The 16,251-nt window shown below is 50.6% G+C and overlaps 1 protein-coding gene across 6 annotated transcripts in view; it reads left to right on the plus strand.

The window, feature by feature from the left end:
* Positions 1-16,251, plus strand: part of FANCA (FA complementation group A) — a 63,572-nt gene that overhangs the window by 14,606 nt on the left and 32,715 nt on the right. For all 6 annotated transcript variants that reach the window (XM_045987471.1, XM_045987467.1, XM_045987469.1 and 3 more), the window contains 10 exons: positions 518-594; positions 865-1,006; positions 1,311-1,444; positions 5,379-5,489; positions 6,915-7,010; positions 7,104-7,163; positions 8,599-8,687; positions 9,300-9,360; positions 9,440-9,489; positions 15,383-15,459. In XM_045987471.1, coding sequence (XP_045843427.1) covers positions 518-594; positions 865-1,006; positions 1,311-1,444; positions 5,379-5,489; positions 6,915-7,010; positions 7,104-7,163; positions 8,599-8,687; positions 9,300-9,360; positions 9,440-9,489; positions 15,383-15,459 — 897 coding nt within the window. The remainder of the gene's footprint in view (positions 1-517; positions 595-864; positions 1,007-1,310; positions 1,445-5,378; positions 5,490-6,914; positions 7,011-7,103; positions 7,164-8,598; positions 8,688-9,299; positions 9,361-9,439; positions 9,490-15,382; positions 15,460-16,251) is intronic.

Here is a 16,251-nt window from a genome sequence, read left to right on the forward strand (position 1 = left end):
GGCATGCAAGTGGACCAGCTGTAGTTCAGGCTCTTTCCAGAAGTGGTCGATGCCATGTCACGTGCCCACGAGTGTCCTTGGGGTGATGTCACCATCCGCTCAGGGATGGTGTTTGCAAGTGCTCAGGTTCCTGGGGAGACTGAAATGCACAGTGTGCCCACCGAGCTCACTCTGTGTGGCACTGTGTCCCCGGGCAGAGTCGTCAGGTAGCACGAGGGAAGCTTCTGGCACTCGCCTTGGGGCACTCTGACCTGCTCCAGCCAGACGCCTTTCCAGCAGCGTCCTCGCTGCTGGCTTATCCCCCGTTAGAGGAAAGAGCGAAGTTCAGCAGTTGATGGGTTAGAAACCACAGCAGATGTGGTAAGGGGGTCGCAGCAAGGACCTGGGCCAAAGATAGCTGATAGCAGAAAGCGGTTCCCGAACAGAAGTGATTGCTAATGACTGAAAAAATGCAAATTAAGACAGCTTTTCATGATGACTGAGTGACATTATTGTCTGTTTTTACTCCTGAATGAAGTTTCCGATGCCGTTCAGATGCAGAGAGAGTGGAGCTTCGCGAAGACGCACCCTCTGCTCACCAGTCTGTACCGCAGGGTGGGTGACGTGCTCCTGGGCTGGCGGCAGTGGCCACTGGGCCCCGGGGCTCCCGTCTAGGGAGGGTGAGGCCGGCAGGCTCCACAGACCACGGCCGCTCCTGCCTAGACCCCTGGGGGTCCAGAAGCTGGACTTGTCCCGTGGGTAGAGCACCTTCTCCTTGGAAGGAGACTCGTGGCTGCGCACGCGGCTGGAAGTGGGCGGGGGTGAGGCCCGGCTGCCCGAGGGGCGGCTTGTTTCCGCGGCCGAGCTGGGGACCTTCTGTTGTAGCTCTTCACCGTACTGTGCCCCGAGGAGCTGCTTGGCCACTTCCAGGAGGTTCTGGACACACACGAGGTGAACTGGCGGCACGTGCTCTCCTGTGTGTCTACACTGGTGATCTGCGTGCCCGAGGCGCCGCAACTGGTTAAAGGTGACCTTGGCTGGGAGCCCCCGGCGTGTGTGTGCAGGTCCCGCTGTTGGTGGCTGAGCCCGCGGGTGGAGCTGGCTGCTCTCTGCTCTGCTGCCTGCGCGAAGGGCGCCCTGGGTCTTCCCGTCCATGCCCTCCATCTGCCTCCCGTGCAGCCGCGTGCCGTGGGTGTTGGGCTGCTCCGGGCCCTCATGACCCGGTCTCTTGCACTTGGCGCTGGGCGTGCACACGCTCCCACCCAGTGCGTCCTGCCCCCGGCAGCACGCACGTCCTTGTCTGCCAGCTCTCGTGGGTCCTTCCCTCCTAGACTGGGTGGCCCGACGGCTGGCCCGTGCGTTTGAGAGCTGCGACCTGGACAGCATGGTCACCGCGTTCCTGGTGGCACGTCAGGCCGCACTGGAGGGCCCCTCCGTGTTCCCGTCCTACCCAGACTGGTTCCAGGTGAGCCCCCCACGTCCGACCGTACGCGCTCGCGGCTGGGCCCCCGGCTCGCCATCCCGGGGACACTCGTGTTCAGTGGTCAGGTCTGTTCTGCCCGCCCCCCCAGGGGCCCCATGCTGCCCTGTCCGGGGGCTGGCCCTCCTGTCGTGGCCGCTGCGCCTGCCGGACCGGGTCCCCAGGTCGGGGTGCCGTCGGGAAAGCGTGAAGACAGTTGTGGCGGGTCTGTGCCATGTGTGTCCTCGGTGGCCCTCCCCGCGGTGGATACTGTCCCGGTCTCGCCCCGTCCGTGCCACAGTGCCCAGACCTGCTGGGGCTGCTGCTGTGGGGGCGTCTATCCACACATCCACTTCGAGGGTTGGGAGAGCGTCAGTCTGCTGGGTAGAGAGCCGTCCGCATCCTTGTAGAGGTTTCGGGTTTGCCTGGCACGCTGCCTGGTGGCTGCTTGTGGGGAGTCCATGCTCCCCAGCTCTGAGGGCGGCCGCACCGGCCGAAGCTGCCTTGGCCCAGCCTCTGCCCGCCTGTTGGGGAGGATGGGCGGGCATGGTGTTTGCTCTCATCTCCTCACCCCTGTGTTCCCAGCAAGAGCTGCTGGCTCAGGGGCATCTGCTGGACGCGCTGGTCCTCCGAGCCGGCCCGTGTCAGCATGTGGTTTCTGTCCCCAAGACCTGCGTCCGGGTCATTCAGTCCAACCAGGTGTCTCTGGGCCTGGGATTTGCTGAGTTTTGGGGCGACGTACAGACAAGAATGCATGGCACATGTCGCGTTGATGGTGGGGCGTTGTGGGTTTCTTTCTGCGTCTGCCTTTTCAGTTTTATTGAGACACGGTTTACAGAAAATCACGCGATTTAAGTGAAAGGTTGGGTGAGTTTGATAGGTGTTTATGTGTACGATCAGTGTTTGAAGGTCTCTTTTAATCTTTATTTTGAGAATTTAATGTAAAAAGGTCAACGTGACGACTTTGAATTTGAGCCCTTTGGCATCCTGAATCCCAGTTCTCAGCTCACCTCAGTGTCCTAGTAATTGTCATTTTCCTGGAGTGACGGTGCGTGCTGCAGCCGCACATCTGGGGACGGGTCTGCCCCTCTGATACTTCCTGTAAATACTTCACAGACACTGCTGTCCTCGGGGGCTCGTTTCTCGTCCTGTTTCTGGGGTGTCCTGAGGCTCACTCTTGATGGAGTCCCTAACCTTGCCAAGGGTCCCTAACCCTTCTGTGTAGACAGATGAGATGGAGGGAAATGGTGCCCCTTGTACGTTGGTGGGAGCTGAATGGTGATGTGGGGGTGCTCCTCTTTCCATCTGGTGGCTTTTTTCTTTCTTTTTTTAGTTTTTTTTTTAAGATTTTAATTTATTTATTTGACAGAGATCACAAGTAGGCAGAGAGGCAGGCAGAGAGAGCGGAGGAAGCAGACTCCCCGCTGAGCAGAGAGCCCGATGCGGGGCTCGATCCCAGGACCCTGAGATCATGACCTGAGCCGAAGGCAGCGGCTTTAACCCACTGAGCCACCCAGGCGCCCCTCTTTAATCCATTTTGAATTTGTTTTTGTGTGTGGTGTAAGAAAGAGGACCAGGTTCGTTCTGTGTATGGCTGTCCAGTTCTCCCAACACCATTTGTTGAAGAGATTGTCTTTTCTCCGTTGGCTCATCTTTCCTGCTCCGTTGCGGATTACTTGACCAGAGTTGTGGGTTCATTTCTGCATTTTCTGTTCTGTTCTTTTGATCTGTGTGTCTATTTTTGTGCAAGTAACATAATGACTTGATCACTACAGCTTTATAAGATTTCTAAAGTTTGTTTTATTATTTTTTTTTTAAATTTTTAAGTAATTTCTACACCCAACATGGGGCTTCAACCTATAACCCCAAGATCAGGAGTCCTGTGCTCTGACTGCCAGTCAGGCACACCGTGATCACCAGAAGTCCAGAATTACGATGCCCCCAGCTTTGCTCTTTTTTCCCCCCAAGGTTGCTTTTTTTTTTTTGGGGTCTTTTGTCAGTCCATAGAAATTTTAGGATTGTTTGTTCTACTGTGAAGAATGCTGTTGGTATTTTGGTAGGGTTTGCAGTAAATTTGTGGATTGCTGGGGTACTTGGGTGGCTCAGTCATTGAGCGTCTGCCTTCAGCTCAGGTCATGGTCCCAGGGTCCTGGGATCGAGCCCTGCGTCAGGCTCCTTGTTCGGCGGGATGCCTGCTTCTCCCTCTCTCACTCCTGCTTGTGTTCCCTCTCTCGCTGTGTCTCTCTCTGTCAAATAAATAAATCTAAAAACACACACAAAAAAATGTTTGGTAGAATTCATCAGACCTGGAATTCTGTTTGTTGGGAGTTTATTAATGACTGAATTTCTTTGCTGGGAATCGATCTGTTCAAGTTTTCTATTTCTTCTTCTTTTTTAAAAAATATTATTTATTTATTTGAGAGAGAGAGCGAGCGAATGCGCACGTGAGAGGAGAGAATGTCGGAGGGAGAAGCAGACTCGGAGATGCCGGAACTCCGGGATCACGACCCGAGCAGAAGGCAGTCGCTTAACCAACTGAGCCACCCAGGCGCCCAAGTTTTCCATTTCTTCTGTTTCAGTTTTGGGAGGTTATATGTTTCTAGGTGTTTATGCATTTCTTCCAGATTGTCCAGTTTGTTGGCATGTCGTTTTTTGTCGTGATGCCTTATAACTGTCCCTGTTTCTGTGGTATAGGATGTTACTTCTCTCTCATTTGTGATTTTGTTTATTGAAGTCCTTTCCTTTTTTTCTTGGTAAGTCTGACTGGAGATTCCTCACTTTCGTAGCTTTTTTTCAAAGAACCAGCTCCTGATTTCGTTGATCTGTTTTTTCCTTTTTTGTTTTGTTTTTGTTTTTGTTTTAGCTTCTGCATTATTTCTGCTCTCATCTTTATTATTTCCTTCCTGTGCTGGTCTTGGGTTTTGTTCTGTTCCTTTTCTAACTCCTTCAGGTGTAAGGTTAGGTCGTGTGTTTGAGATTCTCCTCACCTCACGAGGGGCCCGAACTGCTGTAAACTTCTCTCTCAGAACTGCTTTTCCGCATCCCGAAGGTTTTGGACTGTTTGTGCCCATCTTCATGTGTGTCCATGTACTTTTTTTTCTTTGGCTTCTTGGCTGACCCACTCCTTTCTAGTAGCACGGGGAGCCTCATGTGTGTGTCCACCGTGTTTCTTGTGCCCGACTCCTGGTTTTGTGGTGTGGTGGAGGTCGTTCTGTCGGTCCCTAGGTCGCTTTCTGGAGCATCTGGGATGACTTGAGGATCTAGTTGTGTCTGCGGGACAAGGCGAGCCTGGCTCCTCCTGCTCTGCCGCCGTCTTCCCTTCACCCGGTGGCTTCTTGTGTCTGCCCCACTCTCCGGTGCAGAAGATTCCCACCGGATTCTGCCGTTCCCGTGGGCGTGCTGCGGCCTCCACACGCAGCGGCAGAGGCTGTGGCGTTGCGGGGAGCCGGGCCACGGCAGGACCCCGTGTGGCTGGGAGTTCGGTTCTCGGCAGAGGCTCCTCGCGGCCCTTCAGGGCCGGTGTCCGTTCGGGAATGCCCAGGGGCCCTCAGTTCCTGCAGGGGCCCACTTACGTCTTTGTGAGCTGGGCACTTTCAGGGGCGCCGGGGGCTGCCCTTCTTGGCCCCCTCCCTCGCAGTGACCTTGTCCTCACAGAAGAGTCTGGGGGTTACCATGGTTCGGAAGTGGCTTCGTCGGGTGGAATGTGTTTATTTGCTGAGGAAGCGCCCTTGGGAGGGCAGCTAAGACACTGTGCTTCTGAGGGTCACCAAGAGCGCCGTTACTGTTCCCTGAGGAATGGGGTTTTCATCGTTGCGGTGAGCGTTCAGCCCGTCTTCCCAGCCAGGCAGGGCCGTGCCCGGTGGGGTTGCTGGGGCCTGCATGGGCGGTGTGGCCCCTCATGGAGCCAGCGGCCCGGCCCTCACCCCGCCTCTCCCTCCAGGCCTCCTTTGGGAGCACGAGGGGCTTCCACAGCGGCAGCAAGAAGACACTGGTCTTTCTCTTCAAGTTCCTGTCGGACCTCGTGCCCTTTGAGGCGCCCCGGTACCTGCAGGTGAGCAGTGGCCCGCGCTCCCGGGCATCCCCCCCCCGGCCCCGCCGCGGGCCTCCCCACCAGGGATGTGCTTGTGCTCTCAGCTGCGGGCGCCCCATGGGCGCTACTGACATGCCCAGGGACTGGCGCTGTGTGTGTCCCTGGGGGGTTGTCGGTGACAGCACACAGTCCCTCACGAGGCCGGGGGGTCTGTGCTGGCTCAGAAGACACCTGCTTGGTGGGGGGACGTTGTCGCGGACGCAACACTACAGGCTCCTGTTCGGTTTTTTTGATGATGTATTATTTATTTATTTTTAGGTAGTTTCAGGTTTTTATGTAAATTCCAGTTAGTTAACATATAAAATAATGCATTTTTCTGTTGAAGAAGAACTAGGATGTACCCCAGAGTGCCCATGGCCATTGCTTCCAGACCTTACACCCTCAGATGGAGTTTGCATTTTTAAATATATTTTTTAAGATTATATTTATTTATTTGACAAAGAGAGAGAGATCACAAGCAGGCAGAGAGGCAGGCGGAGAGAGTGGGGGGAAGCAGGATCCCTGCTGAGCAGAGAGCCCGATGGGGGACTCGATCCCAGGACCCTGAAATCATGACCCGAGGTGAAGGCAGAGGCTTAACCCACTGAGCCACCAGGCGCCCCTAGAGTTTGCATTTTTAATAACAAATTGCATGAATTCCGTGATTCAAAATGCCTTACTGCAAGCATTCTTTTTAATCAGATAACTCTGCCCAGCATTGTTTGAAGGGTAGGGCACTAGAAACTGATTCTTTTTTTTTTTTTTTTTTAAGATTTCATTTATTTATTTGACAGAGAGAGAAATCACAAGTAGGCAGAGAGAGGAGGAAGCAGGCTCCCCGTGGAGCAGAGAGCCCGATGCGGGGCTCAATCCTAGGACCCTGAGATCATGACCTGAGCCGAAGGCAGCGGCTTAATTCTTAACTCTTCTTGTAATTCAGAAATTTCCATGACATTCCAAAGAATCCATGTGACCTAAGGGACCAGGAATCCTATAGAACGTACCATGACCCGGTGAAAGCTCAGGACTCCCAGCCCACCTTGAGGGCTCGACGCCTCGTCTTCCTGGGGCTGGGGCACCCCTGTGTTTGCACTGCAGGGGAGAGACTGGGGGGCGTGCCAGGCTGCGGAGGGTGAGGGCCAGCTCTGTGCGCGGACCCCGCCACACGCTGTCCCCGGCCAGGCCCGCGTGGGAAGGAGAGGCCATAGACGTGTGTAGAGACAGACCCTCCGCTGGGGTTCTGTCTGTCTGTCTGGCGAGAGCCCCCTGGGGCCCGTGGCTCGCTCGTCCTCGGAGTTTCCAGCCGTTGGTGTGAGTTCAGGCGGTGGCGGCGAGCTGATGCTGCTGCCCCAGGAACTCACCCCTGGTTCACGGGCTGTGGGGCCCTGCTCTGCCTTCGGCCCGCAGACACACATTCTCCACCCACCGCTGGTGCCGAGCAAGTACCGCTCCCTCCTCACGGACTACATCACGCTGGCCAAGACGCGCCTGGCGGACCTGAAGGTGAGTGGTGGCCTCCCCTCTCTGCAGCGGCCGCTCCTCAGCCTGTCCCTTCAGTGGCCGGGGCCTCATGTTCCCGCTGTGTCCCCTCTGCAGGTTTCGATGGAAAACATGGGCCTCTACGAAGATCTGTCTTCAGCCAGGGACATCATAGAGGTAAGGTCACCTCGGTTCTGCTGCCGCCCGTGGCCTCTGGCCTGTGCTCACCCAGTACAGTCTGATTTCCTGGGACTCGGGAGTGGAGCACTTGGGCCTTTCCCGGCAGCTGTAGCTGGAGGGCGGGTAAGTTACTGTGTGCAGGAGGGTCGCCTGCTTTCAGATCGTCATTCGCGTGGGTTTGCGTTGAAGAGGTCTTTAAATCGGGGTGGGAGGAAGATCTGTGTTTCTAAGAATTGCAGGAAAAAGTGTTCACTGTATTTACGTAAAGCAAATGTCAGATGGCTGTTTGGTGTGTGTGTGTTATTCTGAGATTCATTTACTTAGGGACGGCGGGGTGACTCAGTCAGTGAAGTGTCTGCCGACGGCTCAGTCATGATCCCTGGGTCCTGGGATGGAGCCCCTCATTGGGCTCCCTGCATAGCCGGGAGTCTGCTTCTCCCTCTGCCTCTCCCCCTGCTCTGCTCATTCTCTCTCTCTCTCTCTGATAAATAAATAAGTGAAATCTTTAAAAAACAAACGACAAGACTCTCTTACTTAAACGTGAGTGGCCAGACAGCCCTTACAGCTGCCATGAAAGTTTTAGGTGAATATTTTAAAGTAGTTTATTTACTTATTTATTTATTTAAGATTTTATTCATTTATTTGAGAGAGAGAGACAGAGAGAGCATGAGCGGGGAGGGGCAGAGGGACGAGCCGACTCCACACTGAGCAGAGAGCCGGACGTGGGACTCGATCCCAGGACCCTTGGGAACTGAGCCGAAGGCAGATACTTCACTGACTGAGCTGCCGAGGTGCCCCACAGTTTTAAGTACTTAACGTAGGTATCCAAGACTACTGCTATTCCTGTGTTGTCGCTTCGTAAGTTTGGTAACTCAGAAAATTAAGTCCCTTCCTCTTCCCACCTCAGAGTCTTTCTTTTTTCCCGAAGGGGGTCAGAAGGGTGGCAGAGGGTCTCAGAGGTGCTGAATGGTCCCTGAGGTGGCCTATTGCTAGGTGTTTGCTTCCTGAGAGCGTGAAACAGCAGTCAGTCTCTTTCTGTGGTCTTGCTGGCCTTGGTTTGTCCGAACGTCCCCTTGCTGTGCCGGCAGCCGGCCTGTGGCTGTTCACCTTGAAACGGCAGAGTGGTCGTGGTGTCAAGGGTAGGCCGATGGCACCCTTCCCTGCTCAATGTCTTGTCTTTTTTTTTTTTAAGATTTTATTTTATTTATTTGACAGACAGAGATCACAAGTAGGCAGAGAGGCAGGCATAGGGGTGGGGGGAAGCAGGCTCCCCGCCGAGCGGAGAGCCCAATGTGGGGCTCGATGCCAGGACCCTGGGATCATGACCTGAGCTGAAGGCAGAGGCTTTAACCCACTGAGCCACCCAGGCGCCCCTCAATGTCTTTTCTTTGAAATCTTCTGTTCCTTCCCCACCCTCCCTGTATGGAGCCAGCCCGATAGCCAAGCACAGCAGGATGTGGAGAAGGCCGTCACGGTGTTCGAACACACAGGAAAGATTCCTGTTGCCGTCATGGAGGCCAGGTAGGGCCTTGCTTCCTGGAGTTGTCCCATCTGTTCTCAGAACCACTCGTAACCGGTGCCTGTTGTTGGGTGGCTGAGGATAGACGTCCCAGCACAAGTCTTGTAGTGAGGAGACATAGAGCCTTAGCTGTGAAACTCATTTTCTGGAGGAGAAACAAGGGGTATGGTTGAGTAGAGCCCACAAAGAAGGACGAGAACGAGTCCATGGTTTGGTGGTTCGTGTGTTTGTGAATTTTTATGTTTAATGATTTTATTTATTTGCGAGAGAGAGAGAACAAGCAGCGGGGAGGAGCAGAAGGAGAGGGAGAGGCAGGCTCCCCACTAAGCAGGAGCCCGATGCAGGGCTCGATCCCAGGACTCTGGGATCATGACCTGAGCCGAAGGCAGAGGCTTAACAGCTGAGCCACCCAGGCGCCCCTAAATAAGTAAATCTTAAAAAAAGAAAAAAATGGTAGAATATCACAGCCGTGACATGAAATGGGACAACCCGCTTGTGCCATCCTGTGAAATGCAGCGCGATTCTGTGGAAACGGATGTTTCGTCGCTGTCGGTACGGCGTTCTAGCGCTGCGGTCATCTCCGACGCCTTTGGACCTGCTCTTCTGTGTTGCAGCATCTTCAGGAGACCCTACTTCGTGTCGCACTTTCTCCCTGCCCTGCTCACTCCTCGTGTGGTCAGTGCGTGTGGTCATGGACTTGGGGCCCGGTTGGCAGAGAGCGAATGTCTCACTGGAATCCCGTCTTCCCCCACAGCTTCCCAGAACCCCTGATTCCAGAGCGGCCTTGATAGAGTCCCTGAGGAGGTACGCAAGGACATCCGTTTCCAGAAGGGTTTTTGACAAATGCAAAAAAAATTGTGGTTCTTTTGTAGAGAAATGTGTTTTATTTGTAAAATATTGGCCTAAAATTTGTTAAGATTTTATTTTACTTAACATATCTAAAGCTTTTATTAATTTGTTTTTTTAAAGATTTTATTTATTTGACGGAGAGAGATCACAAGTAGGCAGAGAGGCAGGCAGAGAGAGGGGAAGCAGGCTCCCTGCTAAGCAGAGAGCCCGATGTGGGGCTTGATCCCAGGACTCTGGGATCTGACCTGAGCCGAAGGCAGAGGCTTTAATCCACTGAGCCACCCAGGCGCCCCTAAAGATTTTATTTATTTATTTGATAGCAAGAGTGAGCTCAGTACGGGGAGCGGCAGAGGGAGAGGGAGAAGCAGGCTCCCTGCTGAGCGGGGGGCCCGTAGCAGGGCTCGATCCTAGGACCCTGAGATCATGACCTGAGCCGAGGGCAGACGCTCAACTGACCCAGCCACCCAGGCGCCCCTCTGGGTCACCTATTTAACCATAGCATTGAATTCTGTTCTGGGGATACGGCGGCTGTGTTGCACGATCCCAGGGTCCCATGGCCTGCAGAATAACTACCTTGACTCACTTATCCGTCGCTAACAGAACTCTTAGGTGAACTCCAATATCATGTTTTATTTCATTTTATTTATTTTCAAAGATTTTGTTTACTTATGACAGAGTGAGAGAGGGAACACAAGCAGGGGGAGTGGGAGAGAAGCAGGCTTCCCGCTGAGCGGGGAGCCCGATGTGGGGCTTGATCGCAGGTTGCTGGGACCTGACCTGAGCTGGAGGCGCCGTGGTGTCATGTTTTAGTCGTGCTTCGGTAAACATCCTTCTGTGTATCTCCACAGAAACTCGGAATTTTTAGTGGAATTTCCTTAATTTTATAGATTAATTTGTGGATAGTTGACTTTGTTGTAACGTTCCTTCTATGAACATAATATATCTTTTTAAGCCTTTCAGTTGTAGATTTTTCTGTCTTGTGAATTTTGTTTTCAGTATACTACTAGGTACGTAGATTTTATTGCTGTGAAAAGCATATTTCTTTCTTTCTTTCTTTTTTTTTTCGGGTTTTTGCTGGGGTAGAGGTGCTCCCCTATCTCATAACCGGCTGAAGTCATTTTTAGTAGCTGAGTGTAGGTTTTCTTTGTAGACACTCACATTGTCTATAAACGTAATTTGTCTTTTCTTTCGATCTTTATACGTCTTCGTTTTTCTTACTGTATTGGGTAGACTTTGTAGTGTTGTATGAAACTAGAAATAAGCTGTCTTATTCCTGACTCAGCTAGGAATGCGTCTGCAGTTTCACCAACACTGTGTTTGCTGTGGTCTCCTTGTATTCTCATATGCTTTTTATGACTTTAACAAAGTTCCCTCTATGTGAATTTGCTAGGACTTTGAGCATGAATTAATGCTTCTGTTGTGTCTCTGGAGATGGTTTGGGTGTTCCGTGATCTGCTCCAGGACGGACGACTTTGATTTTTTCCACTGTCCTTGCATTCCTGGGTCACTTCCTACTTGGTAATGATTTTTAACTGTGGAAGCTGTTGAATTCGAGTTAGTAACACTTTATTTAGGATTTTGGCATCTATGTCTCATATGTTTTTACTCATCTTGGCTACTCTGACATCAAGGTTGTAGCATCTCATGGAATGAATTGGGTGGCCTTCCCTTTTTCCTGGGTTCTAAACGGTCGGTCCGTGTAACGCAGGGATTCTGGGTTCCTTGAAGTTTGCTCAAACGCGGCTCGACAGTCATCTCCTGGAATCCATTTCAGAGCCAGGCTGTGGACAACTGACTCAGTTTCTTGAATGTTTGTTGGTCTAGTCAGGTTTTTAATTTCTTCTTGAGTTAGTTGTATGTTTCTAGAAAATCATCTATTTTATCTAAATTTTCAAATTTACTGACATAGCATTGATTACCATGTATGTATATATATGTTTTTAAGTAGGCTCCGTGCCCACCGTGGGGCTTGAATTCAAAACCCTGAGATCAAGACCTTAGCCGAGTTCAAGAGTTGGATGTTTGACTGACTGAGCAATCCAGGCACCCCCTGCCCTCGTCCCGCGGTTTTTCTGTAATTCCTATTGCTAATTTTGCCCTTCGTGACTCTCTCTTGTTAAAGATTTGTCTGTTGTATTAATTTTCCTGCATAACTCTTTTGGGCTTTTTTGGGGGGGTTGGGCTTTTTTTTGGGGGGGGTATTATTTTGGTATTATCATACCTGCTGATTTATTTCTTATCTTCTGTATTATTGGTTTTAGATTTTAACTTTACTATTGCCTTCTCCGTATTTCCTTGAGTTTACTCTCTTGTTCTTTTTATAGGTTCTGAAACTGGTTGTTTAACTCAGTGTTTTATAGTCTTTCTTGTGTTTTAATATAGGTATATCTTAATATTAATTTTTTTAAAAAGATTTTATTTATTTATCAGATTGAAAGAGAGAGATAGAGCTTACACAAGCCAGAGGAGCGGCAGGCAGAGGGAGAAGCAGGCTCCCTGCTGAGCAAGGAGCCCGATGTGGGACTCGATCCCAGGACTCTGGGATCATGACCTGAGCCGAAGGCAGCTGCTTAACTGACTGAGCTACCCAGGCACCCCATTTTAAAATTTTACTTCTAAGTGAAGTGCCTTCCAAAAGTTTCAATATATAGTTCTTAGATTGTCATTCAGTTCTAAATATTTTATTGCTTGTGTTATGATTTTTTATAGTTTTTTTTTTAAGATTTTATTTATTTATTTATTTGTCAGAGAGAGAGAGAGAGAGTGCGCACATACAAGTGGAGAGAGAAGCAGGCTCCCTGCTGAGCAAGGAGCCCGACTCGGGACTTGATCTGAGCCAAAGGCAGCAGCTTAACAACTGAGCCACCCCACGCATCCCTTTCTTACAGTTTTTAGTTGTAAATGAAAAAGTTTTCCAAACGTACAGATATTTGTCCCAGAGCTTTTATTGTTGACTTCTGCTTTAATTATATTGTTTTCAAAGAACATGATTAGCTTTTTATGGATTTTTTTTTTATAAATTGAACCTTTCCCATAGATCACGTACATGTTCAGGATTTGTGAACATTCCCTGCATATTCTTTTTTTTAATATTTTATTTATTTATTTGATAGAGACACAGCGAGAGAGGGAACACAGGCAGGGGGAGTGGGAGAGGGAGAAGCAGGCTTCCCGCCGAGCAGGAAGCCCAATGCAGGCCTCGATCCCAGGACTCTGGGATCATGACCTGAGCCAAAGGCAGATGCCCGACGACTAAGCCACCGAGGTGCCCCTCTACTGCCCCTATTTATTAGGGTTTATTTACTTACAGGCTGTTAATGCCAGCTTTTCCCCCTTCTTTTCTTTTTAGTGTTTGCATGGAATGGCGTCCTCATTCATTGACATTTTTTTCTAGGCTTTTTTTTTTAAGTAAGATTTTTAAAATTTATTTATTTGACAGACAGAGATCACAAGCAGGCAGAGAGGCAGGCAGAGAGAGAGGAGGAAGCAGGCTCTCCACTGAGCAGAGAGCCCGATGCGGGACTCGATCTCAGGACCTTGGGATCATGACCTGAGCCGAAGGCAGAGGCTCAACCCACTGAGCCACCCAGGCGCCCCTATTTCTAGGTTTTAAAAATTGTTTTTGGAGGCCCCTGGGTGACTCAGTCAGTGAAGCATCTGCCTTTGGCTTAGGTCATAATCTCAGGATTCTGGGATTGAACCCTGCATCGGGCTCCCTGCTCAGTGGGGAGTCTCTCTCCCCACCCCCCTACTCCCTACCCCCAGTACTCCCCTCCCCCACTCATGCTCACCCCTCCCCCCCAACTCATGCTCTCCCTCGCATTCTTTCTCTCTCCAATAAATAAAATCTTTAAAAAAATGTTTTTGGGGGGGCGCCAGGGTGGCTCAATGGATTAAGCCACTGCTTTCGGCTCGGGTCATGATCTCAGGGTCCTGGGATCGAGCCCCACGTCAGGCTCTCTGCTCCGCGGGGAGTCTGCTTCCTCCTCTCTCTCTGCCTGCCTCTCTGCCTACTTGTGATCTCTCTCTCTGTCAAATGAATAAATAAAATCTTTAAAAAAAAAATGTTTTTGTCAAAGTCAAGTAGGGATATAGAGTTAAGGTTCAGTTTGATTAAGTTTATTAGGAGAAACAGCCACCCCCCACCCCTCCCTGCCCTTTCTTTTTCTCTGGAGGCAAGCATTTTCAACTTTTTTTTTAAGATTTTATTTATTTATTTGACAGACAGAGATCACAGGCAGGCAGAGAGGCAAGCAGAGAGAGAGGGGGAAGCAGACTCCCTGCTGAGCAGAGAGCCTGACGCAGGGCTTGATCCCAGGACCCCGAGATCACGACCCGAGCCAAGAGCAATGGCTTAAGCCACCAAGCCACGCAGGTGCCCCAAGCATTTTCAACTCTTAACTGAATTTTGATATTTATCCTTATATTTATTTTCTTTTTTCCTTTCTTTCTTTTCTTTTTTTTGGGGGGGGCAGCTTATTTAACCCTCACATTTGGTAGGTAGTTTGGTGAGGTATAGAAATCTGGGTTTGATACTTTTCCTAAAATTTTTTAAGTATTGCTCTGTTGATGTCTAGCTTCTATTGCTGACGTTGAGCCGTTATGTTTCTGATTCTTTGCACGTGACCGGTGTTTTTCTCTGGAGACTTCCTGTGCCTTTTTCTTTTTCTTCCCTGTGTTCTGCAACTTAACGGCTGTGTATTTCGGTATTTAGGTCCTCTTTCATTTCTTGGCTGAGCAGAAGACGGGCCTTTTAATCTGGAAATTCATGTCCTTCAATATAAGAAATTTTCTCAGATATTTTAAAATCTTTTGGTATGAAAAATTCAAGACCGAAAGTAGAATAGTATTTATGTCACACTCACATGCCCCCGCTGCTCTGGGCTGTTTGGAAGCAAACCCCAGGCCCAGATGACATCAATAGCTTATTTGCCACGTGGCTGCTTCTTGTGGCTCCCACTTGTCAGGCATTGGGTCGCCAGATTGTCTTCTGACTTGTTCTCTGTTTTGCATGTTGTTTTTTGGGGTGTAATTTTCTTTTTAGTAGGATTTCTTCCAGTTTACCTGCCCGACCCTCTGTCACTTTCTTAGCTCTTTGAGGATGAGTAGTGTCTGAAATGTCCTTTTCTGTGGGTTTCTGCATTTCCTCAGATTTGCTCTTTTCTTTTTCTTTGCATTGGTTTCTGATCCTGAAGCTCACGGCTTTCCGGCCCCCAGGTGCTTGGTGTGGTCCTCAGCTGCTGGCCACCCTCTGCCTGGATGTGGCCTACGAGGGGACTCCTGCTCTAGGAGCCATCTACCTCCCTCCTTTCTCTGGTTCGTCGTCTGGGTTTGCAGCACTGTGGCGAGGGCTGCCCTCCTGCCTCACTGCTCATTCTGAGACGTTGTGTCCTGTCGGCCGTACCACTGCGCAGGCGCCGTAGCTGGGCTGCCACTCTGGCTCCTCCTCCTCTGAACATCTTTGTCATAGGACTTTGTTCTATAATTCTGTGTATTTTTAATGACATCAATTAGATGTTTTTCTTCATATTACTCATTAAAAGTCATTATAAATTCATTTTAAAAATTTGGAAATTACCCAAACTTTAATGGGAGAAGTAAAAATTATTTATAATCTCACTATCCTAAGGCAGCCCCATTGGCAGATATTTTTATATGACACATTATGAAACAGGACAATTTGATTCACATAATGGTTTCTTTTTTTCTAAAAACAGGGTCATCCTGTAAGGTATGGGTAATAGATTATATCGCGTATTTTTGTTCTGTGCTAATTTTTGGAATTGTGAGCTTGAGAGCTAATTTGAGTCATGGTTGACTTGGGTTTTCATGTTTTCTCCTGATCCAGGGCAGATAAAATCCCCCCGTCTCTGTACTCTACCTATTGCCAAGCCTGTTCCACTGCCGGAGAGAAGAAGCCAGAAAGTAAGGTTAATGGCTCTGTCTGTCCCTGAGACGGGCACCTTTCTGCCTCCCTGGTCACAGGGTATGCAGGCAAGACCTCGGCCAGTGCCGGTCCGGTTCAGTCAGGACAGACCTACCCTACTTGTCAGGTCCCAGCCTGGAGGCCCTGAAAGTTACCTTCTGGGGCACCTCCCTGATGGGCTGCGTGAGGCTGTGGTGTGCCTTCTGCTTGCTGGTCCTGATTTGGGTGACCTGTCAGACGAGGCGGCCAGGCTTGAGGCCTGCAGTGTTGATTCTGAGGTGGGGTGTGATTGGGGGGTCGGCTTATTGGGTCGGCTGAGGCTCCTCTCTTGAGTCGGAGAGCACTCGGTTCCTGCGGATCAGGGCTGTAGACCAGGTCTCATCCGCACCAGCTGCTGGGGACAGCAGTGCTCAAAGCCACTGGGCAGCCTCGCCGGTGGGTTCCTACGCATCCCATGGTCTCCACTGACTGGGCGGTGGTGGGGGCGACCAGGAGGGCCTGGTTCCTCAACACTGTCACCTGGCTTAAATGTGACCTCCAGCCTTTTCTGGATCCGCTGGGCTGAATGAGGCTGTGTTTTCTAGTTCTGTCTCCCAAACCCTTCCTTTCACACACTTGGATGATTTCTCACAGCCACAGAGTCTGAAGAAACTTGAGAGGGCAAGGAACGAAAGTCCCTGGTCTCACACACTTGTTTGCACCAGTATTGAAGCAGCTCGCCTCTGTGCTAGGGCTACCAGCGAGGCTGTGGGGCTGTGTCCAGTATGTGAGAGGCATGCTCCTCCCCACTA

Source organism: Meles meles, chromosome 19 (assembly GCF_922984935.1).
Source record: "Meles meles chromosome 19, mMelMel3.1 paternal haplotype, whole genome shotgun sequence".
Lineage (NCBI taxonomy): Eukaryota > Metazoa > Chordata > Mammalia > Carnivora > Mustelidae > Meles > Meles meles.